Raw genomic sequence first — 19,503 nt, forward strand, 5'->3', positions numbered from 1 at the left:
TAAGTCAGTAGAATAACGGAGCCACATGATTCCCACAGCATCTCTCTTGTTGGGACGCCAGAGTGGCATCCAGAGCCCTGCACTGGAATGGTAGTGGGCCTTAAAGCACGCTGCTGTTCCACATGCAGCACATTTCCCCTGGATTTACAGTGAACCTCTGTTTTGGCTGTTGCCTGTAGGAGGATGATATGTTTATTATATCTCCAGATACTGAATTTCAAAATGCCTATATGTCTGTACTTTGGACTGGTAGCTTTGCAGAAAGAAGATAATGTACCTTGGAAGGTATAGCGACCCACCACATCTTATTCCCGTTTTCTGAGTGAGAAAAATAATTACACAAATATGTGTTGAAAGTCTCAATATAATAAAGTAAACCTAATGCTGCCATTTAGTACAGATATCTGCCTATATTATAACAACTGGGGATCTTGCAGTCTTCTTGTTTAAATGCAGTTTAAGCTCTTGTGCCTAACGTTATAATGCATGTGTTATCTCATACAGCATAATACTGGGAGGATGGGGGGGGGGGGGGGGGGGGGGGGGTAAAGGAAGGGAAGGGGGGGAATATTGTTCAATGGATTAAGACATTATTGAAATTAGATTTATGAACAGAGGCTCTCACATCCCCATAAGATGATTTTTGGTTTTGCTGTAGTTTGTGTACAATTATGTTAATTGACTTTTGGAGGAGCTCACAGGATGTGCTTATCTTTTCATATACAAACTCAGAGAATTTACCAAATGCTGAAACTAGAAGCCACCAACATTGTCATTTAGGAAACACACTGTATATTTGGGCACTGAGCAGCATTAGGAAGCACTTATGTAAGCACAGCTGTTTGAATGCCATTTCCATGGAAACTTCCATACTGCCAAAATGGATATTCAAGAAGGGAATTGGGCAAAGTCTTCATCTTCTCAAAGGGTGAGGGGGAACCCATAAATGTCAGCATATTAGTTGGGCTGGTTTGTGTGAATATAGCATCCTTTCATGAAACTGCTATTTGGGAACATTTGTTTGATTTACTTGATTTATGTTACCTGGGAATATAAATGAATTAATTAATTACTAAATCTTCATGCATTCCTGTGGACATGCATATTAATTACATCCTCTATTAACACAAAATTAATTCATAATGATTAAATGTTCTATCATAATGTCAGAGGAACTAGTAATGATGGGCTGGTTATTTTCAAGAGTCACTAGTCTATCCACAGTGACATGGACGCTGCCATCAAGAAATAGGTTGATGGGCATTAATTGTAGCAAGTATAAAGCGTTTGCCTGAATTGATTAATGTGTTGATCCTCATTAAATGCCTTTAAGAAAAACCCAAAAAAACCAAGAAATAAACAAAGAACCCTGCCAGCCAAAGCCACAAAATAAAAGAAGAGGTGGGGGAGACAGTTTATCAAAACAAGGCAGGCCTAGATTAAAGCATCAGCTCTACAAAGGCAATTCTGCAGAATGAGCTTCTGGAGCTCCAGAATACACAGTAACTTTTATTGAAAATTAAAAAAAAAAAACCAACAAAAACACAAACAAACAAACAAAACCAACAAAAAACCCACTTAAGCAACAAAACAAAAATTTAATGGTTTGAAAATATGGAAATGATCATATTTTAAGGCATATCTGAGGCTATGTAAAAAAAGGCCTTCCAAAAGGGACCAATAACCACATTGATTGGCATCCTGTCTGCTACTGCCTTCCGAAGACGTAGCAATATAGAATATGGCAGGTGGTAGGACAATCTGAGTTGTGTCTTGTACCCCGCATTATTTCATATTCCTGTGTGAACAAGGAGTTTGCTTGTATGAAAGTTGCTTGAAGTAATTATTTTGAGTTCTTATGTATTCCAGTAAGATGATTCTGGTGACCTGATTATGGGGAACTGAGGGGAAAAACAAGAAAGTAGCAGAAGGCTGATTAAGGAGGGAACACAAAATATGTGAAAGTGGAAATAATATATACTTTGGTAAAATTTAAAAGCTACATTATAAGCACTAGAAAAGTGTATTTACTAGCTATTTGATTTTATTTTAGACTCAAAGGGAAAAGCTTTATTTAGGCAAGGATAGTTTTAAACATATAGAGAAAGATTTTTGCAAGCCTTTGATATTTGTTTTTCCATGTATATATTTAGCAAACACAAGAGAAATCTGGACCATACCACATTAGAAATTTAAAATAGGTATTTATAAAATGCATTTAAATAATTTTTGTAGTGCATTAGACTCTAAGTTCTTCCTTTCCAGTCCTCTGAAACTGAACAATGTTTACAGCCACCAAAAAAAAAGGGAACAAATAGCCTTAATGTCAGTAAGGTATTTTTAAAAATTTTTTGACTACAGTGGTGAGAAAATTTTCCTTAATTGTCATCTTAGTTGTGAGGGAGTGAAAATTACATCTTTAAACAGCGTGTTTTCCTTTTTTGAATCCTGGAAACAAAGTTTTATTTAAAATCTGATCATTTGCAGCTCACTTCTTGTAAAGAGTCTGGTGGAGATGAGGACTCCAGACTGTACATGGCAAACTATAAGTCTGCACCAGACACCTAAGGTAGCAAGAAGCACTGCAGGATGATTCACAGAACGGTAGTTTACAAAATAGTAGATGAATTTAGGTCAGTTCATATTTTAGGGAAGCCTCAAAACCCAAATATTGCTATCAATTGTTAATAGAGGAAATGGGTTGTACTATACACTAAAGTTGAATAGCAGGAGAAATTCTCAGAATAACTTGTCTTTTAAAAGCATAAAGGAATTTAATCCAGACTTGAAATTATGTATTTGAAGTGGGGTTACACTGGTGTCGGAAGAGCTGTAAGTAGGCTTCTGCACCCTACACTGAGGTTTGACTCTGGCGTTTTCCAGGCAAGAGAGAACTTGCTCTGCTTTTCTCCCAAGACTTCCAGATGCAAAGCAGCTCTGAAATGGAAGATGGGCAGTTGCATTAATGTGGGAGTTTGACCTACGCTTATAAGCCTGTGAAGAGGGATAAAGTTGTACTGAAACATTAAAACTTGTGACCTACAGTAGGAGATGTCCATGTCTTTTTCAGGAGAGTACTCTAAGAGAACAGATTTAAATCTAAGAATAACCTTGGCTTGACTATACTTGTCTTGTTCCCAAGAAGTACATGCAGCTTTGAAATATGTCAGTAAAGTCTGTCACTTCCTTTTAGAACATATACACACACATATGTATATATTTATATTCTTCACTCTCCTCTCTATACCTCTCTCCAGCTATAGGGGTCAGGTTTTAAAACTGACGAGAATAAAAATATGTGTATCAGATTTTCTACTTGGACGATATTGTAACCTGGACTGCTTGTGTTGCAGTACATTAAACTCATATTTTCATGTCACAAGACAGGAAAGTTACCATTGGTCAAGTGATCACAACAGTCTGGTGTATAATATTCAGATGATGTGGCCAGTGCTTTTTATTTTGAGGTAGAACATTGTGCATCTGGTAGGCCTTCATCATAAAACTTACCATTGTTTGCTCTCCTTTGATTGACTTCAGGCTCTGGAAAAAAGAAATTGGAAACCAAATATTCTAAATGAATATCAGCTGACTCCAAACCATTCTAAAAAAATCACTCTTGGAAGATGCAAGTTCCCATTACAGTAATTAAGACTATGCATTAGTCTAGCTGTGATTTCCATAACAGCAGCATGGTTCTGAAGTTTTTTTGTATGCCTGTTGGCATCTTGGCCACATCATTGCTCTGTGAACTGTACTAAACTTGACTTTTTAAATCCAGTTTAGAGGGAGTTTGAAGAAAGGGCAGTGTCTTCATGACACAGTTGAATTCCTTAGATACCCTTAGTGGCACAAGTGTAGTTTTCTACTTCAGTTTTAGGAGTTACGGTTACTTTTCAGGAACTCTTTTGCCATAGTTCTTTAGTGTGAAGAAAATAGGGGATGTAAGGGTTAGACATTCTATATGAAGACTAGATTAATCATAATTTACTTATGGCTCAGGGTTCTCTGGGAATGACAGAGAACAAGTGTTGTGTGTTTGTTTATATTTTGGCAATCAAACCAAGCTCTGAGTAAGTTTTTCTCTACTTTTAAGACGAAATTCCTCACAGGACATCCTTAAAACAGCCAGCTGCTGGCATCAGAGTATCTCTTTCAAATTTCCAAAGGATAACTTGGGTTTTGCTGCTTCACAGAGGTAGCACATAATAGTGCTAACCTGAGAAGGAAACAAAGCTTGTGGCTGACAGCTGATAGGTCTTTTATTTTTTCTTCTCATCGGTTTAGAAACCTGACCTCTATAGGTGTAGACCAGCATAGAGAGGAGGGTGAAGAACAAAGTATTGTTCAAAAATTGAAACAAATATCCACCTTTTCTGTCATCATTATTTTGCAAAGAAATTCCCTTTCCACAGGCAGAATTCCTGTATTTTGGTCTAAGAAACTGAAGCTCATAAACATGCAATATGGAGCAAATACTGGTTGCTGTCTACTGCTACCCAAACCAAAGGGAGAGTGTGCTATTGCATTAAGGCTTTTATAGGGCCTTACTGTGGACAACAGAGCAGCTTCTGCCTTTGGCCCAGTGAATGGGAAGGCATGGGTATATGAGAAGTCTTTGGGCTGTTTTCTGGATCTGCTTCTGGAAACAATACATTACAAACTGTTTTCAGTTGTAGTACTGAGCATCATCTAAGCAGTGCTGACCAACTCCCACTGTCACTGACATTAAAGGGACTAAAGGGGCATTCACCATCTCCAAAACATCAAGCCCTTTGAGTGTTTGGATCAGCTTCAGCAAGCTCATAAAGGAGCACCATTACAATCAGTAGGACTCTGATATGAATTAGATAAGGAGGAATTTATCCTCTGTGGCTCACTTTCTTTGTCTGCAACAATGGATAATGTCTGTACCTCCTTGGTCCCAGATGTCTAAGAGTGCTTTGAGATCCTTATCCTAAATGTATAAAGTGCAACTCCAGGAGTAACCATTAGATTATCTCTTATGACCTTTCTTGTATCACAGACAATTACATTACCTGTGTAATGAAGCTCAATAGCTTGCACTGGGATAAAACATAATTCACATTGGCTAAAGCTGATCATCCAGAAATGCATCAAGTCTTGAAGACGTTAAGGGTTAGAGAAGCCATTATCTCCTCTGGTCGCTTGGCTCCAGTGATTAATCACTGTCACTGCTAAATTTGTCTTCATCTTCCAACTGTTAGTTTTCTCTGCGCCTTTTTTCGATAAAGACCTCTTTGGCACCAAGATTTTTCTAAGGGTGGAGTGCTTTCATGCTGTGATTCAATCACCCTTCCACCATCTCTCATGAGACAGATAATGCTCCCTCACTAAATGGCTTCCCCTTGCCCTTCTATTTCTCAAGATACTCCACTCAAAGAAAAACCAAATGGTTGTGATGTTTTCTGCACCCTGTCCAGCTGTTCAACATTGTTTTTACAGTATGGACAGCCAAAGGGCAGGTAGTGTTCCAGTCTGTCTCACCAGTCTGTGTACAACAATAAGATAATCTCCCCATCTGATGCTTTTCTCTTTTTGCAGTCCAAGACTGATGCTTGTGTTGCTCTGGGAGTTCATGCTGAATTAGTTGTCTGTTTCCAGCTTTTCACTCTTCCCGAGTTACAACTTTGGAGGAAATGGGATGTTCCCTTTGGGCTCTTGTATAGTTTTGGGGTTTTTTGTTTAAAGCCCAAGCATATTCCCACTGGGACATTTGCACATGCAGTTGTTTGTTTTTTTTTTCAAGATATAAAGTATTATAATATATTTCAGATCACCATCTTATATCACTGTGCAAACACTTCAGTTTGCATTTTCCACATACAGAAGATGTTTGTAGAAGGATAATGGAAAAAAAAAAAGGTGTTACTATCTTTACTAGCGCAATGTATTCTCCATATCTGGGGTTGGAAATTGCAGAGAAATCTTCCTTTTTTCGCTCTAGAACAAGAAATAGCTTAGCAAATCACAGTGTCTCTCAAGAATGCAACTCAACTGTATATGTTAGAATACTGTCTGATAGTGTATAGAATATATACAATTTGCAGATCACACTGATAAATTGAATCAATATTTCTAATCTGAATAAATGGTATGTATGATTCTTTTCCCTGCAAATCTGGCTGTACAATCCCCTTTTAATGCACTCCAAGTCTGAAGACAGAAAGGTACAGGATTTCTCAGTACTGTAAATAAAATGCAGCAGTTGAAAACCAAAGTGAAGCTCTGAAAGACAGTAGGCTGGAAAATCAACAAGGGCTAGAAATGGAAAGTTAGATTAAAGGTGACACTTAGCCACAAGACTATTCTTAGCAGCTTCAGAATAGTATGCAGTTAAATAAACACACACACACCAGCAAAGCTTACTTTGTAAAGTGCCTTGCTCTCACTTTTAACAGCAGATGATTGCTATTTACTGCAGAGTAGTAAACCACAGGAAGCTGGCCTTTTTTAGTGCTCTTGCCCTGGAAAAAAAAAAAGTGTCTGAAGGCAACTCAATATAAACTCTTTAAACTCTCTTCCTTCCCTTCCCAACCCCAGCTCCCCACGCCCCTATCCCAGCTGTGGCTTTTCTTCCTTGGCTGTCTATCTGAGCATCTACCATTCAGACAACTGAAGGTCATTCCCAGCTATGGAGTGTTTTGTTGTTGGTGATGTTGAGTCTTTGTGTTTTGTACAAGAGCCAGGGAAAACAATGATGCAAAGCCAACCTGGGCTGCCAGAAGTGCAAGAACTTTGATTTGCAATGGCAACCTCCCTGCCCTCATCCCCTGGCTAGAAGAAAATGAATGATGAAACAATTTACAACCTCAGAAATTTTAAGATATCATGAACACCTTTAGCCAGTTGCTGACTGTATAAGTGGTAGTTGCTTAATAAGATGAGTTACGGTATTTCAGTGCTGAGGAGCAGAATTACCATTAGGTTTTGACACTTGCCATAACTAAGTTTTAAGCGAAGGAAAGCACAAATTTTGTGTGTGGACATCCTGTGCATATGGAAACATGGACAATTAGGGGCTGAGATCAGGAGCACAGGCCAAGATCCCTTTTGTCTTAAAGAATGACTTTGGAATTAATTTGAAAGTGAAGGAAGTAAGAGATATGACTAAATAAGAGCTGCTTTGCATTCAAACATGTACTTCATGTTTGGTTGGGGAAACATGATCATTGACTTTATATTCAAGGTGGCTTAAGCTACCCTGGCTCTCTTTGCATGTCCTGGTGACTTTTTGCTGTGATTTTCTGCTTCGTATTATTGGCAGGCTGGTGTTGTGGGTCAGTAGCTGCAATAAGTTGTTAAATTGTGGTTCATGCTAATAATGATTCTGTTCTTTTTCAGAAGGTTGTAAATCAGCTTAGATTGTGGTTTTTTTTTAATCTCTAAAGCTAAATTCCAACTCTAGAACTGTGACATTTAACTGGGAGCTAACAAATGAACTATTATTTCAAGGGCTGTTTTTTCATATCATTGGAGTGCTGTGTGTTTCTTGTCTGGCCAAAACAATTTGTTCCTAAAAAATCTTATTTAAAAATAAATGTTTGGAGTCCTAAACTGGAATATTGCTTCGGGGCATTGGAGCTTTTAATTTGAAAGAAGGCTAAGTTAAAGAAAAAGAAATAAGTTGCAATAAGAACAAACTCAATATCCTTCTCAGGACTGAGAAAACTGCTTTAGTCAAAATGCTGGTAACCCTGATCTCCCTAACTTGGCCACAGTTTTTAACTCCAGCTCCTGGGCTTGAGAAAAGCCTGCTAAACTGAACTTCTCAGTGTATTTGTACAAATACAGAATCCCCTAGTGAGGGGTGAGAGCAGGTGATTGGAAAGACAGAGTGGGGAACTAAACAGCAGGTCTGTGATTATCTCATGAAGCTGAACATTAATTGATGTGTGGTGGTCTTTCTCTTCCTATCCCTTAGAAAACCTTGTAGGTTTTGCTTTCATTCTGGTGTCCAAAGGGAAAGTATCTGAAGCCATTAAAATTTTTCAAGGTGGGAAGCGTCTTTCCAGCCAGATATAATTAAGAGCTGAATTTTTTCAGAGGGGCTCCAGCTCTCCAGAATGCTGTGCTGCAGAACTTGGCATGCACTGACCCACATGATCAGAAATGCTCAGTGCAGGAGGGGGGCTGCTGCAACCTGCTGCTATGGCGAAGCTACTCACAGTACCTGACATTGCTAATTTAAAGATAGCTTGATGTGTCTACATTGATTTCATTCACAGTACTGACTTTCTTTCCATGGATACAGCAAATGGTAGGTAGCCTAATTGATTACCCATATTTTTGATTAGCATACGTTGCTTCTTGTCTTTTCTTGCTTTTCTTCTTTAAGAAGAAGTTAGATATTCAAGGACATATATAATCCATATGTATTTATGAGTTAAATAAGAAGTGAAATTCTAGACCTTGTATTGGATTTTATACTAGCTAATGCAGAAATCAAGTGGATGTAACCATTGCTCCAAGTTTGAGCTTATAAATCTCTCTGGAAGCTTAAGATTAAGGCTGTGAAAACTTCATAGCCTGAAGAGCACTCCTGGATCACATCCTCTATATCAGTGACAGCAGGATTCAACCACCTTATCAAAGCTTTCATTGTTTGATCACTGGACTGTACATCATCAGAACCAAGAATTTTCTTCATAAATGAATTCTTAGCAAATTGACAGCATCTACCCTACCTCATCCTTTGCAATAGAGCAAGGAGTGTTACAGCTTCTTCTGTTGCATAATAAAATGGCTTGATGGGAAAACATCAGGTCTGATTTTAACAGGATTTGATGCAAGTGTATTCCTAGAGTTTATTTTGTTTTACTGAATCTCATCCTCTGCATCTCTCCTGAGCTTTAGCTGGGCTTCAGCCATTGAATTTTATTAGCTTCAAAATTTCATGGCTGTGCAGTTCACTGGCAAGGAACAAAAGTTATTGCAACGGCTTTAATAGGAGTGTATTTTTTTCATCCTCAGTTTAATGGAGGTTTCAGTTACGGTTTCTTTTAAAATGCCATTCTTAAAACACGAACAGGTCCAATTATTCTACTAAGAACTGTGGACATTGAAGATATGTGTTGATGATTTGCATTATATTGTATTTAACAAGCTGAGGATTTGAAGCCAAAACTATTGGGAATTGTATCCAGCAGTATTTTTAGGGAAAATCTTATCTATAAATAAGAGAGAAGGATCTCATTACATCTCCCAGGGATCCAAGCAAATGAGTTTGACTTGGTTTTGGTTGTTTTGTTGGGTTTTTTTTTTTTTGTTTCTTTTATTTGGGGGGGGGTGGGGTGTGTTGTGGTTTTATTTTATTTTTTTTTTTAAGGAGAAAAAGGATTGAAGGGAGCATACAAGTGGCATTTTCTCATCACCAGGGCATTCTTTGACTACTAAACAGTTTGAGGTCAGCAGTATGGACCTGGGAATCTTCTTTTGCACATTTTTCCCCCTTTTGTGTATGGCATGCTTCTTAGCTCAATACACAGGGCCAATCTGCACTGTGCCTTTACTCATTTGAAACCATAGCACAGAGAAGGCACTTCTGAATTTTTTAAGACATTTTAGCTCTGGCTGAGCATTCAGCAGGAGGGACTTGGGATGGTTCCAGCAAAGCCACTCTTTCCAGTAGTCCTAGTAACAATAAGCTAATGCTGTGCAGGACCTGTTTGGGTCTTACAAAACCAGGTGAGGTCCAACAGGGTTTACTAGGTTTCTGTGCTGTGCTTAAGTACTACTCTGCTTTTCTTCACCATGGAAGTGCTAATGCTATGCTGCACCTAAGCAGATAGATCTTGTTGAAGCTAAGTTGCCTCTGTATTTAGTTGTAGTATGGGTATCTGCAGCTGCATCATGGCTGATTTACAGCTTGGATAAAATGGCTTGAGGCAGCTGAAAGTGGACTGCTCAGATTCACATGCAGTTTTCACGCTATTATACTTCCATAAGGAAATGTGGGGAATGCAAGCAGTAGAGAGAGATGATGGTTTAGAAAAGCTAGTTTGGCTTTCGGTCACCAAGGAGACTGATACCCACAGTGTGAGGGAGCTATGTAGTGTAGCTTTTCAGGTAATAGTTGGACACTTGGCCATCTTTGTCATTTACAAGACTGAGGCTGTGTGTGTTTGACAGCCACAGGGTAGTTCTCTGCTACTTTTTTCAACAGCAGCAGATCTGGCAAAAGTGAATGCCACTGGTCTCGTTCCTGGGATTCTGTCATCTCTGTTAGACCCCAATTTCATAACATACCAACACCAGAGGCTGAGCCACTTGAAAGACTCTCTGCCTCCCTGCCCTATTCACTGGTTCCCTTCCATCCTCATCCCGTGATTCACTATCCACTCATTTTGCTAAGGGTTGCCGTTTGAGAGGATGAGTCATACGCAGTATCTGTTACCTGCCTTTAAATCTGTCCTCTTAAAAATAAATAAATAAATAAATAAATAAATAGTTATTCTCTGTTGGGGATCGAAATAAGTGCAATTATGTCTTTGTTACTGCTTAAGAAAATATACACAGAACCTCAACCTTAATTAAACGCTACGATTAAAGTAAATGCTGGGACAGACAAACAGACAGTTTCTACATTTTTTGATGCATTGAAAATAATTTGGTTTTTTTTCAGCATTGCTTGAGAAACCCATCAGCAAAAGGCGAGACAGTGAAGCTGTGCAGAAGGCCAAGATCCTTTATGCATCCTGCATGAATGAGAGTAAGTGGCCTGATTTGAGAGGAACACATATATATTACCTGTGTTTATAAAGCAGGCCTTTTCGCTCTCTGCTGAGGACAGTAAAGCTTTGTGCAGAGGCACAGATTTCAGTGATTCAACTGAACATGGAGGATTTTCTACATATTTCTGAAGGTGTCTATCAAGACTGAGGTACACCAAGGCACAAGAAGTCAGTTTTATGGAGACCTCTGCTTGTCAGAAAACTGTGAAGGGATGTTTACCTCTGCAAAAGTATGCCAAACCATGCCTTGGAGTTGTGGGGGTAGCGCCTAGTAAATCAGCGGAATCCTCTGATGAAATTTCATACTGACACTTTCAAGACCCTATTGCTTAGTATCTTCTACCTTTCTTTAAATTTACTTGATCAAAACTCTTCCACAGGGCTGGGTACAGACAGCCCGTGACTCTTTAGCTTAAAATGAACTAATGAGCCAAGCAAGTTTGGAGAAGGACCCATATAGCCACATATGTGGAATGATTTTCCTGAGTTTGAAATGTTGCTGAAAGGTGATGCACACTAGTCTGGGACACATCACTACCTTATGTATCTGCATGGGTGAAAGATGAGTTGGGAGTGCCCTTTGTCCTGACTCTTTCAGACTATTTCCTGCACAATTTTCTTACAGCACAGCCTGAGACTGACTGTCAGCAATTGAGACAGCCTGCCCTGCAACCTCGGTGCCAAGATGCTGACCTCTCTAGCTTTGATTAAGTACAATAGCTCCCTCCCAGAAATAGTGAAGTTCCTATGCTCGTTCTTAAGTGAGGATTTTTTTTTTTTTAATTTATTTAATTCTAGCCCTTGCCCTTTTTGAAAGGCACTGATTTGTCTCTTTTTCTTGATGCAGATAAACTGGTTTGGACTCCCATTCTTCTGTGCTTACAGGAATAGCAGAGCCTTTGGGTTTCAGCTTTTGTGCTTTGTCTTGCCTAGAAGTCAATCAACACCGATAAATCTTTGTGCTTGTGCGGCTGCCACTGGATTTGAATTGTCTGGAATGTAATTGTTGTCATACTTTGACATTTCAGATAAAATTGAAAAAGCTGACGTGAAACCCCTGTTAAGTATACTGAGACACTCACCTTTCCAGTGGCCTGTGCTGGAATCCAACATTGGACCTGAAGGGCTATGGTCAGAAAGGAGGTTTAGCTTAGTCCAAGCCTTGGCAACTCTTCGTGGTCAACACAGTAACTCTGTCTTCATCCGTTTATATGTGGCTGCTGATGACAAAATCTCCAATCGTTATATCCTGAAGGTACTGGATAACACATCTAATGGGTTACTTTGCATGGTATCTTGTGGTCTCATTTTTTAAAAAACATGTTTGCATACCAAATGTTTACACTTGATTATTGTTGGTGTTATCTACTGATTTACAGATGTACATAGGAGGTGATTTGTGGGAAGGTAGAAACCACTAGGAACCACATGCTATTGAAAAATATTTCTGTAAAGGATATTTTCTTCTTTCAAATGACAAACAAGGTAAAAAGTTCTCATTGGACCAATGTTCAGGGTGTAGGTACATGAAAATGAGAAAGGCGCACATCTAGTCCAGGTGGTGTTCTTGTGTGCTGCTTATGACTGCTGCTTATGACTCATCAGTTACATGAAGAATGTTTTGTGTTTGTGAAGATGAAGAATGATGCATCAATAGCATATAGCTTGAGCTATTTTTCTTGAGATAGAAACACATTGCTTTGTGCCTATACTGCATATAATAGCACAGGTGTATCCCAAGCACTATTAAACCTGAAATACAGGATTGATCCTGTTACTGAAATGTTATAGCTTTTGGACCAAAGGGTTACCAGTTTGTTAATAGTGCATGGCATTACACAACAGTTTAGATTACTGAGAAAAAGACCCTAGAAATGTTGCCTCACTGTAGTCTGACAAAACTCCAGGGAGAGTTTTATTACTGTGAGATGTCACTGTGGCAAGAGTGATTGCCTGGGCCGGATGCATTGCTGTTTAAGAAGTACAGATCAGTAGCCAGAGCAGACCAGCCCTACACTGCTACAAGAAAATAGTTTATGAAAGCAAGAGCGAAAGGACAAAGAAGAAAGTTATGATGCCATTCATCACAGCAAAATAGGATCTATGATCCTTACATTGCTAGCATCTTGGCTAGTTGTAGGGATGTAGTCAGGAATACGCTGTACTTGAGGATCAAACAGCAGTTAACTGTGGTGGTACTAGAGTGGATGTTGATTCTGAGACAGTTTTTTGAAATGCCTTTTGACTGAGGCATTAACCTGGTATATATTTGAAGGGTAACTTTTCCCCATCTCTAGGACATTTTGCTGAATAGTCAGGTCAACAGCAGATCAACAGTTCTCTGTATTAAAGATGTCACACTGCTAAGACATTGTTCAGATCCTGTGAGGACCACTTTGCCTGGAGATTTCTTTAAAAGAACTGAAACAGTAGAATCAGGAGAGCTATTTAGTTGTCTCTTGTCATGATATTTCAGGACAAGTCACCTGTCAACAAAAGGCTGGGCAGTTATATCCTTGTTCCTGGTCTCTTGGAAACAAATTATACCTGGCAGTATCACAGTATCACAGTATGCTAGAGATTGGAAGGGACCTCGAAAGATCATCTAGTCCAATCCCCCTGCCGGAGCAGGAACACCTAGATAATGTTACACAGGAATGTGTCCAGGCGGGTTTTGAATGTCTCCAGGGAAGGAGACTCCACAACCTCCCTGGGCAGCCTGTTCCAGTGTTCCGTCACCCTCACTGAGAAGAAGTTTCTTCTCAAGTTTAAGTGGAACCTCTTGTGTTCCAGTTTGTACCCATTACCCCTTGTCCTATCATTGTTTGCCACTGAGTAGAGCCTGGCTCCATCCTCGTGACACTCCCCCTTTATATATTTATATAGTATCTTCACTCAGTATGCTTAGTGGCACCTAAAAATTAGACATCTAAATAACTGAAGCACTACGTGGTATAAATGATCTATTATTCCATAGGGTATTCTGTTGTTGTAAATTTTACTAAATCTTGATCTGCAGAATGTATCCGACAGTATTTGACTTTGTTCGTGTTTTAACAAATTCCCAGAGGAGCAGAGTAATACCACAGAGTGTTTCAAATATGCCTGTGAAAATGGCTCTATTGCAAAATTCTTTTTGTTCAGCATTGCAAAATCATGAGTGGATCAGACAAAAAGTAGAAATTCCAAATAAAACTTTGTTCAGGTTTCAACATGGTCTTTTCTTTTTTTTTTTTGAGAGCTGAAGAAGTTGGTGAACTTTTTTGTTTATATTTCATATTTGTGCTTCTTGGTTTCAATGTGTTGTCAAATGTAACCCTTCAGCCAGGAAAATTTGGATAAGCATTTTATGCAACAATCACATAATTGAAATAGATCAAATCATCTGAAGTTGACTATTACCAGGACACACACATGCAGAGCATAAGAGTATATTATTTTTGCTTTGATATGAAAAAAGGTGATATTATTTTTCAAAGAATCAGGGTTGCACTGAGCATCACAACTACTCTCCTTTTAGTGGGTGGTTTATTTATTTATTTATGGTATGCTTTAAAGGTTGAGAACATCAACAAGTAGAGGAAAAAATGACATTCATTAATTCATTTTTAGATTCTAGGTTGTATTTATTTAGGTCATTTTTATAAATGTAGAAAATGTGAAATATAAATGATGCAGGATTTAGATTAAAAAAGACTGTGAAATTATTTTAATAAATACAGTCTCTCTTCACTAGACTTATCTTGTAAAAGCAAATACAGCATCAAAATAACAATTTTAAAACATCAAAACTGTTCTTTCTGCTCTAGTTAGTATCTTATTCAGAGTCTGGATGCTGGCTGAATTTTTTCAGCTTCAGCTTCCATACCCTAACTTGACCTCATTGAATTGAAATATTTTTAGAAATCTCAGTTTCCAGTGGTGATTTTAAGATAGATGCTGTGCTGTGAGTTTTGCCTGGTGAGGAACTTGAAATAGTAAGCAAATTCTCCCATGTAATCATTTCACACAAAAGGCTAAGCGCAGATCTCAATGAACTTTCAGGTCTGGTTTAATTATCTTGAGAACCTTACTCCAATATATGGGTGACTGTAGACCAACAAATTTGATCCATGTTTAAGTCAAAAATATAAGTAGAAGTCAAAGATCCACCTGGAATTACCAGACGTTTTTAGCTAGTGTACTGGAGGCATAGCAATTTCCTGTGCATAAGGGCAGTAATTTCTGTGGCTAATATCCAGCTGCTTTAGTACATCTGTTCAATAAACCCAAATACAGCACTTAGTGCTGGTCTAGGGTGAAGATCAAAAGTGTAACCTAATTTTGATCAAAAAGGCTAGTGATGCTTTCCAGATACACAGCAGCAAATATGCTCCTGTACCTAATGAGAACTTGGTCCATGTACTAGACTAGTGTTTGTCTCAAGCTGACTGTTGTACCCCGGAAATATCTATAGGATGAATGGTCATCACCACCAACTGTAGACCCAGTGCTAGTGCATTACCTGCTTGCTAACAGAGTCATAAACACATACATTGTGTAGGTGATTCTTTGCTGTAGTATGTGGCTCAGATATTGCAGTGGGCATCTGAGGCTTCCCAGATCACAGTGATGTGATTTAAGTATTGTCTGTCAGCACAGTATAACATTTTTCTGTTGTTTTGAAATCCTGTGAAACTTAGGCTGGTGCAATGTATTAAGCATTAGATATTTTCACACATCTACCATAACTGCCAGAAGAACAAACCTTGCAAGGTTTCTTACTGGGCTACCTTTGAATTCTGATGAATTTACACACTGAACGCTGCTTGTCATTTTTAACAGCTTGACCAAGCAAGCCTCTCTCTTGCATCTCGAGAGGATTACCTGGAGAACACCACAGAAGCCAAATCTGTAAGTATCATTAACAGGACATGAGAATGACTATTCCCCCCCCCCCCCTCCATTTTTTCCATTGTTGCTTTTTTTTCTCAAACTCCAGACTCAGAAAGGAATGCAGCTTGTTTGGATCAAAATTTTTCAGGGTATCTTCTATCAGAAAATACCACCACTACAAACACTCTTGCAAAATTTCTCAAATGAAGATTTTTGTAAGACTTGGGGTCCCCATGCTTTTGTTCTTTCTTGGAAGGGGCCTCCAGAGTTCAACTTGTCCAACCCTCTGCTCAAGCAGTGTTGATGTCTGGAGTACAATACTAGTGACTGTCCTCCAAGTCTTTGTGCTGCTGATCACAATCCTCTGGATCTGACTCGGCTCGTTTTCTATCCACTTCAATGTGCACTTCTCTAACCTGTACTTTTTCAACCTGGTAAACAACCAGAACTGCTCTCCTGTCTTTCACCAAGAAATTAATGTAATTGTAGAAAGTAATCAGGTAGGTTAAGTATGATTTTCATACACATTGTCTAATCCCACTTTAAGAGATGTAAGTTTTGTCAGTCTAATCCAGAAGTGTCATTTGCATTCCCTGAGATTTATACTCCGTGAACCACAGTGGGTATCTCTCTGTTATGCGCAGTATGTTTACAGTGTTATTTCTCCTTTTTTCCTTGATGACAGCTGGCATTCAATGTAAGGAAAGGACAATTTTGGTTGCTAGGTCATGAAAGTACAAAGTATTATACACTTTGCAATAGCTGGGCATTTCTGGTCTACTGCTACAGCTGTGCTCACAATAAATCCAGTGGTAATTTTACTCTTTTTGTTTCTTTACAGTATCGAGATGCCTTTTTGCAGTTCATGGTTGATACAGCAGTGCTTCTGGGAGCAAATGCTTCACGAGCTGAGTCTGATATGAAATCGGTTTTAAGACTAGAAGTTAAAATAGCTGAGGTTGGTAACCTAATGCAGGCCTGAAGCTAGCTTTTACCTCACAAAAGTGCAATACTTCTTCAAAATGAAAAGCCATTATATCAACAACCTTAGCAATAATTTTTTCAGTCTAGCCTTGAATACTGCCAGGGATGGAGCATTTACCACTTGATGGAGTGTCTACCACTTCTTTGGGCAACCTGTTCCAGTGCCACCCTATGTTAACCAGACTCACTAGAGGTAAGCCTAGGGTTGTCATTCCAGTGTTTGCAGGACTGTGCTGACAAGGTTGCTTGATTTGCCGTCTCAGTGGAGGTAAAGGATGGAGATCCATGCGGCAGCAAAGACACAAGGGTTATTGATCTATTGGAAACCATAGAAACACCTGAGAATGGTCATGTAGGAATTTGGGCTTCTCCCCCTCCAAAATGTGGTGGCATCAATAGCTCAACTCAAGTGCATCTACACCAATGCATTGAAAGCCACTGTGCAGCTAGAAACCTATGATCAATGGGCTGATGCCAAGTGTATGAAGTTTTAGATTGTATATTAGGAAAAATCTCTTCACCAAAAGGGTTTTCAAGCACTGGAACAGGCTGCCCAGGGAAGTGGCTGAGTCACCATCCATGGAGGTATGTAAAAGATGTGCAGATGAGGTGCTTAGGGACGTGATTTAGTGGTGGACTTGGCTGTGCTAAGTTTACAGTTGGACTCAATGATCTGAAAGGTCTTTCCCAACCTAAACAATTCTGTGAGTCTATGATTCTATAATTTTGAGCTTGGGCAGAATTTGAGTCCCTGATGTGCAGTTATGTTGAGAATACTTTACCATGTATTCAAGAATCAGATCAGGCTGATTCTCTGAACAGTCTAAAAGCAGTGCAACACTGAGGTGTGACATTGCTGCTTGATAGCGAGAGGGCAGTGGTTACAGTCACATGGCAGTTAGCTCCTGAATTGCTTCAAGGGGCACCTTTGGAGAGGGGCCGAGAAACTCCATGAATTTTGATTTAGCAGACCAACTGAATTTGGTAAAGCTAAGCAGAGTTAAACCTGGTACTTGGTTCTGACTTATTTACTTGGTGACATTATTTACCCCCTTGTGGATTTTAATTTATGCATTAGGACTATTGCAGGCTGAAGGAGCATTTCTGCTTCCCCATAGCCCTGTTTCAGTATGGCTGCTGCAGGAATCCTGTTCCTCAGAGCTGCAAATCCACTATCATTTCCACTTCTTCTAAAGCTAGAGAGAAGAGTTAACCTCAGTGTTGGGAAAACAGCAAAAGTTAAGGCTACAAACTTGACACTGATTTGCAGAACTGTCAGCTGAGCTATTTCTTCATATCACCATGGAAATAAGCTATCCCTTGTGAAATGCTGAGTATCCTGTTAAAAGAGAAACCTGTTTCATAGGACAGGTGATGCAGCAGAGTACTTTTCCCCTGGTTCTGCTGTTGCAGTCTGCAGGAGGAAAGGCAGTGATGCTTCTTAGTGGTTTATACAGAATTGAGGGTCATTAACAGTAGTAGTAAATCAGTGTTTTCATCTCTGCCAAAAGAGATGAAATTTTGCCGGACTCTTAAATAAAGTCCAATATTCAGCTTCAGATATGCAATGTAGATGGACTAATGAGCATATACTTCATAGTGACCCAGTAGACTTGAAAAACAGAAACTGGTTTTTGTGTTTATTGGTGATGTGATAAGAAGATGCATTGCTGCTTCTGGTAACTCTAATGCTTTACTTAGCAAATGTCTTACAGAGCTTTAACCCACAAAATATATAGGTGCAGTTACCATATACAATGACATGGATCATGTAATGCATAGTCATGCAACTGTCATTTTCTCAGGTTCTGTAATGCATAATTATGCAAGAAGCCACACTTGACTTGCTCATGGTTACCTAATTTCTCTTTAGTATGAATACTCTTAAAATATATCTAGATTATTAGGCATGAGTCCAGGGACAAGGGTTTTGGATAATCCCTAACGAGCACAATGATTTGTATAAACATTTACCATGATTTCGAAGGAGATCTGTTTGTTTCTTCTAGGCTTCTACTATATTCTGTGCTCCTCTGCATTCATTTTAAGTGAATGTATGTAATGGAGAATTTATGTGTCCAGGAAGAGACAGGAAGGATAAAGGAAGGATACTTTGGATATAGGAAGAAGTGTCATGCTTCAAGAGAGTTTATTACATACAAGGAAGATTTCAATTAGGTTTGAATTTCTGGAGGAAGGGGAAAAGATTCGAGAGGAAGGGAGCAGACAGGTTCAAGAAGAGTTTAGAGACTTGTCAGGTAAATGAAATTAGCAAAAAGGGAGAAGAAAGTTATATTTTTTTCTGAGTGGCTTGAGCAATAGTAAAACCACAGGCACTTACTGGAGAATTCTGGTTGGAGAACCACCAGCTGTATGGTTACTCTAGCGTCGACCTCTGTCCTCTTTAAACTGCATAGCGTACAGCCTGTCATATAAGATTTACCTTAGAGCAGGGATGGAATTGCCATCAGGAATTCTTGTTTCTCTTGAACACTGAGAAAATTTTGAGCTCTGTCTTGTGCTTGTTTTTTTTTTTCTCTTATGAATCATACTGCCATCTTGGAATCTGAATGTCCTTTGTCAATTACGAAAGGACTTGTTTTGTGTTTAGGGTTTCTTTTTGCTGTGTCCTTGGGCTTTGGCACTAGAGAAAATCCTGAGGGCTGGCTCCTCTGGTCACCCAGATGAGAGACCTAGTTGGAGAATGCTTTAGATCATGTGTGGCCTATATACCCAGGTTTTCTGGTAATGAGGATGGTGGAGTAAAGTGAAGAAATACTTGTATGTATCTGGCTCTTCCCTCAGATAGAGACAGGCCATAGCAAGAAAGTGTTCAAATCCAAGAGACAAGATGCAATTCCACCATACCTATCTCAGATTTGACCTTTTA

At 39.1% G+C, this 19,503-nt stretch overlaps 1 protein-coding gene across 1 annotated transcript in view; it reads left to right on the top strand.

Moving 5' to 3' along the window:
• Window positions 1–19,503, top strand: part of PHEX (phosphate regulating endopeptidase X-linked) — a 95,119-nt gene that overhangs the window by 12,393 nt on the left and 63,223 nt on the right. The window contains exons 4-7 of the mRNA XM_057419614.1: window positions 10,646–10,732; window positions 11,783–12,009; window positions 15,579–15,647; window positions 16,471–16,587. Of these exons, the coding sequence (XP_057275597.1) occupies window positions 10,646–10,732; window positions 11,783–12,009; window positions 15,579–15,647; window positions 16,471–16,587 (500 nt within the window). The remainder of the gene's footprint in view (window positions 1–10,645; window positions 10,733–11,782; window positions 12,010–15,578; window positions 15,648–16,470; window positions 16,588–19,503) is intronic.

The sequence above is a fragment of the Pezoporus wallicus genome, unplaced genomic scaffold, assembly GCF_028554395.1.
Source record: "Pezoporus wallicus isolate ANWC-B61680 ecotype Strahan unplaced genomic scaffold, APGP_CSIRO_Pwel_v1 contig_5767, whole genome shotgun sequence".
In the NCBI taxonomy this organism is placed as follows: Eukaryota; Metazoa; Chordata; class Aves; order Psittaciformes; family Psittacidae; genus Pezoporus; species Pezoporus wallicus.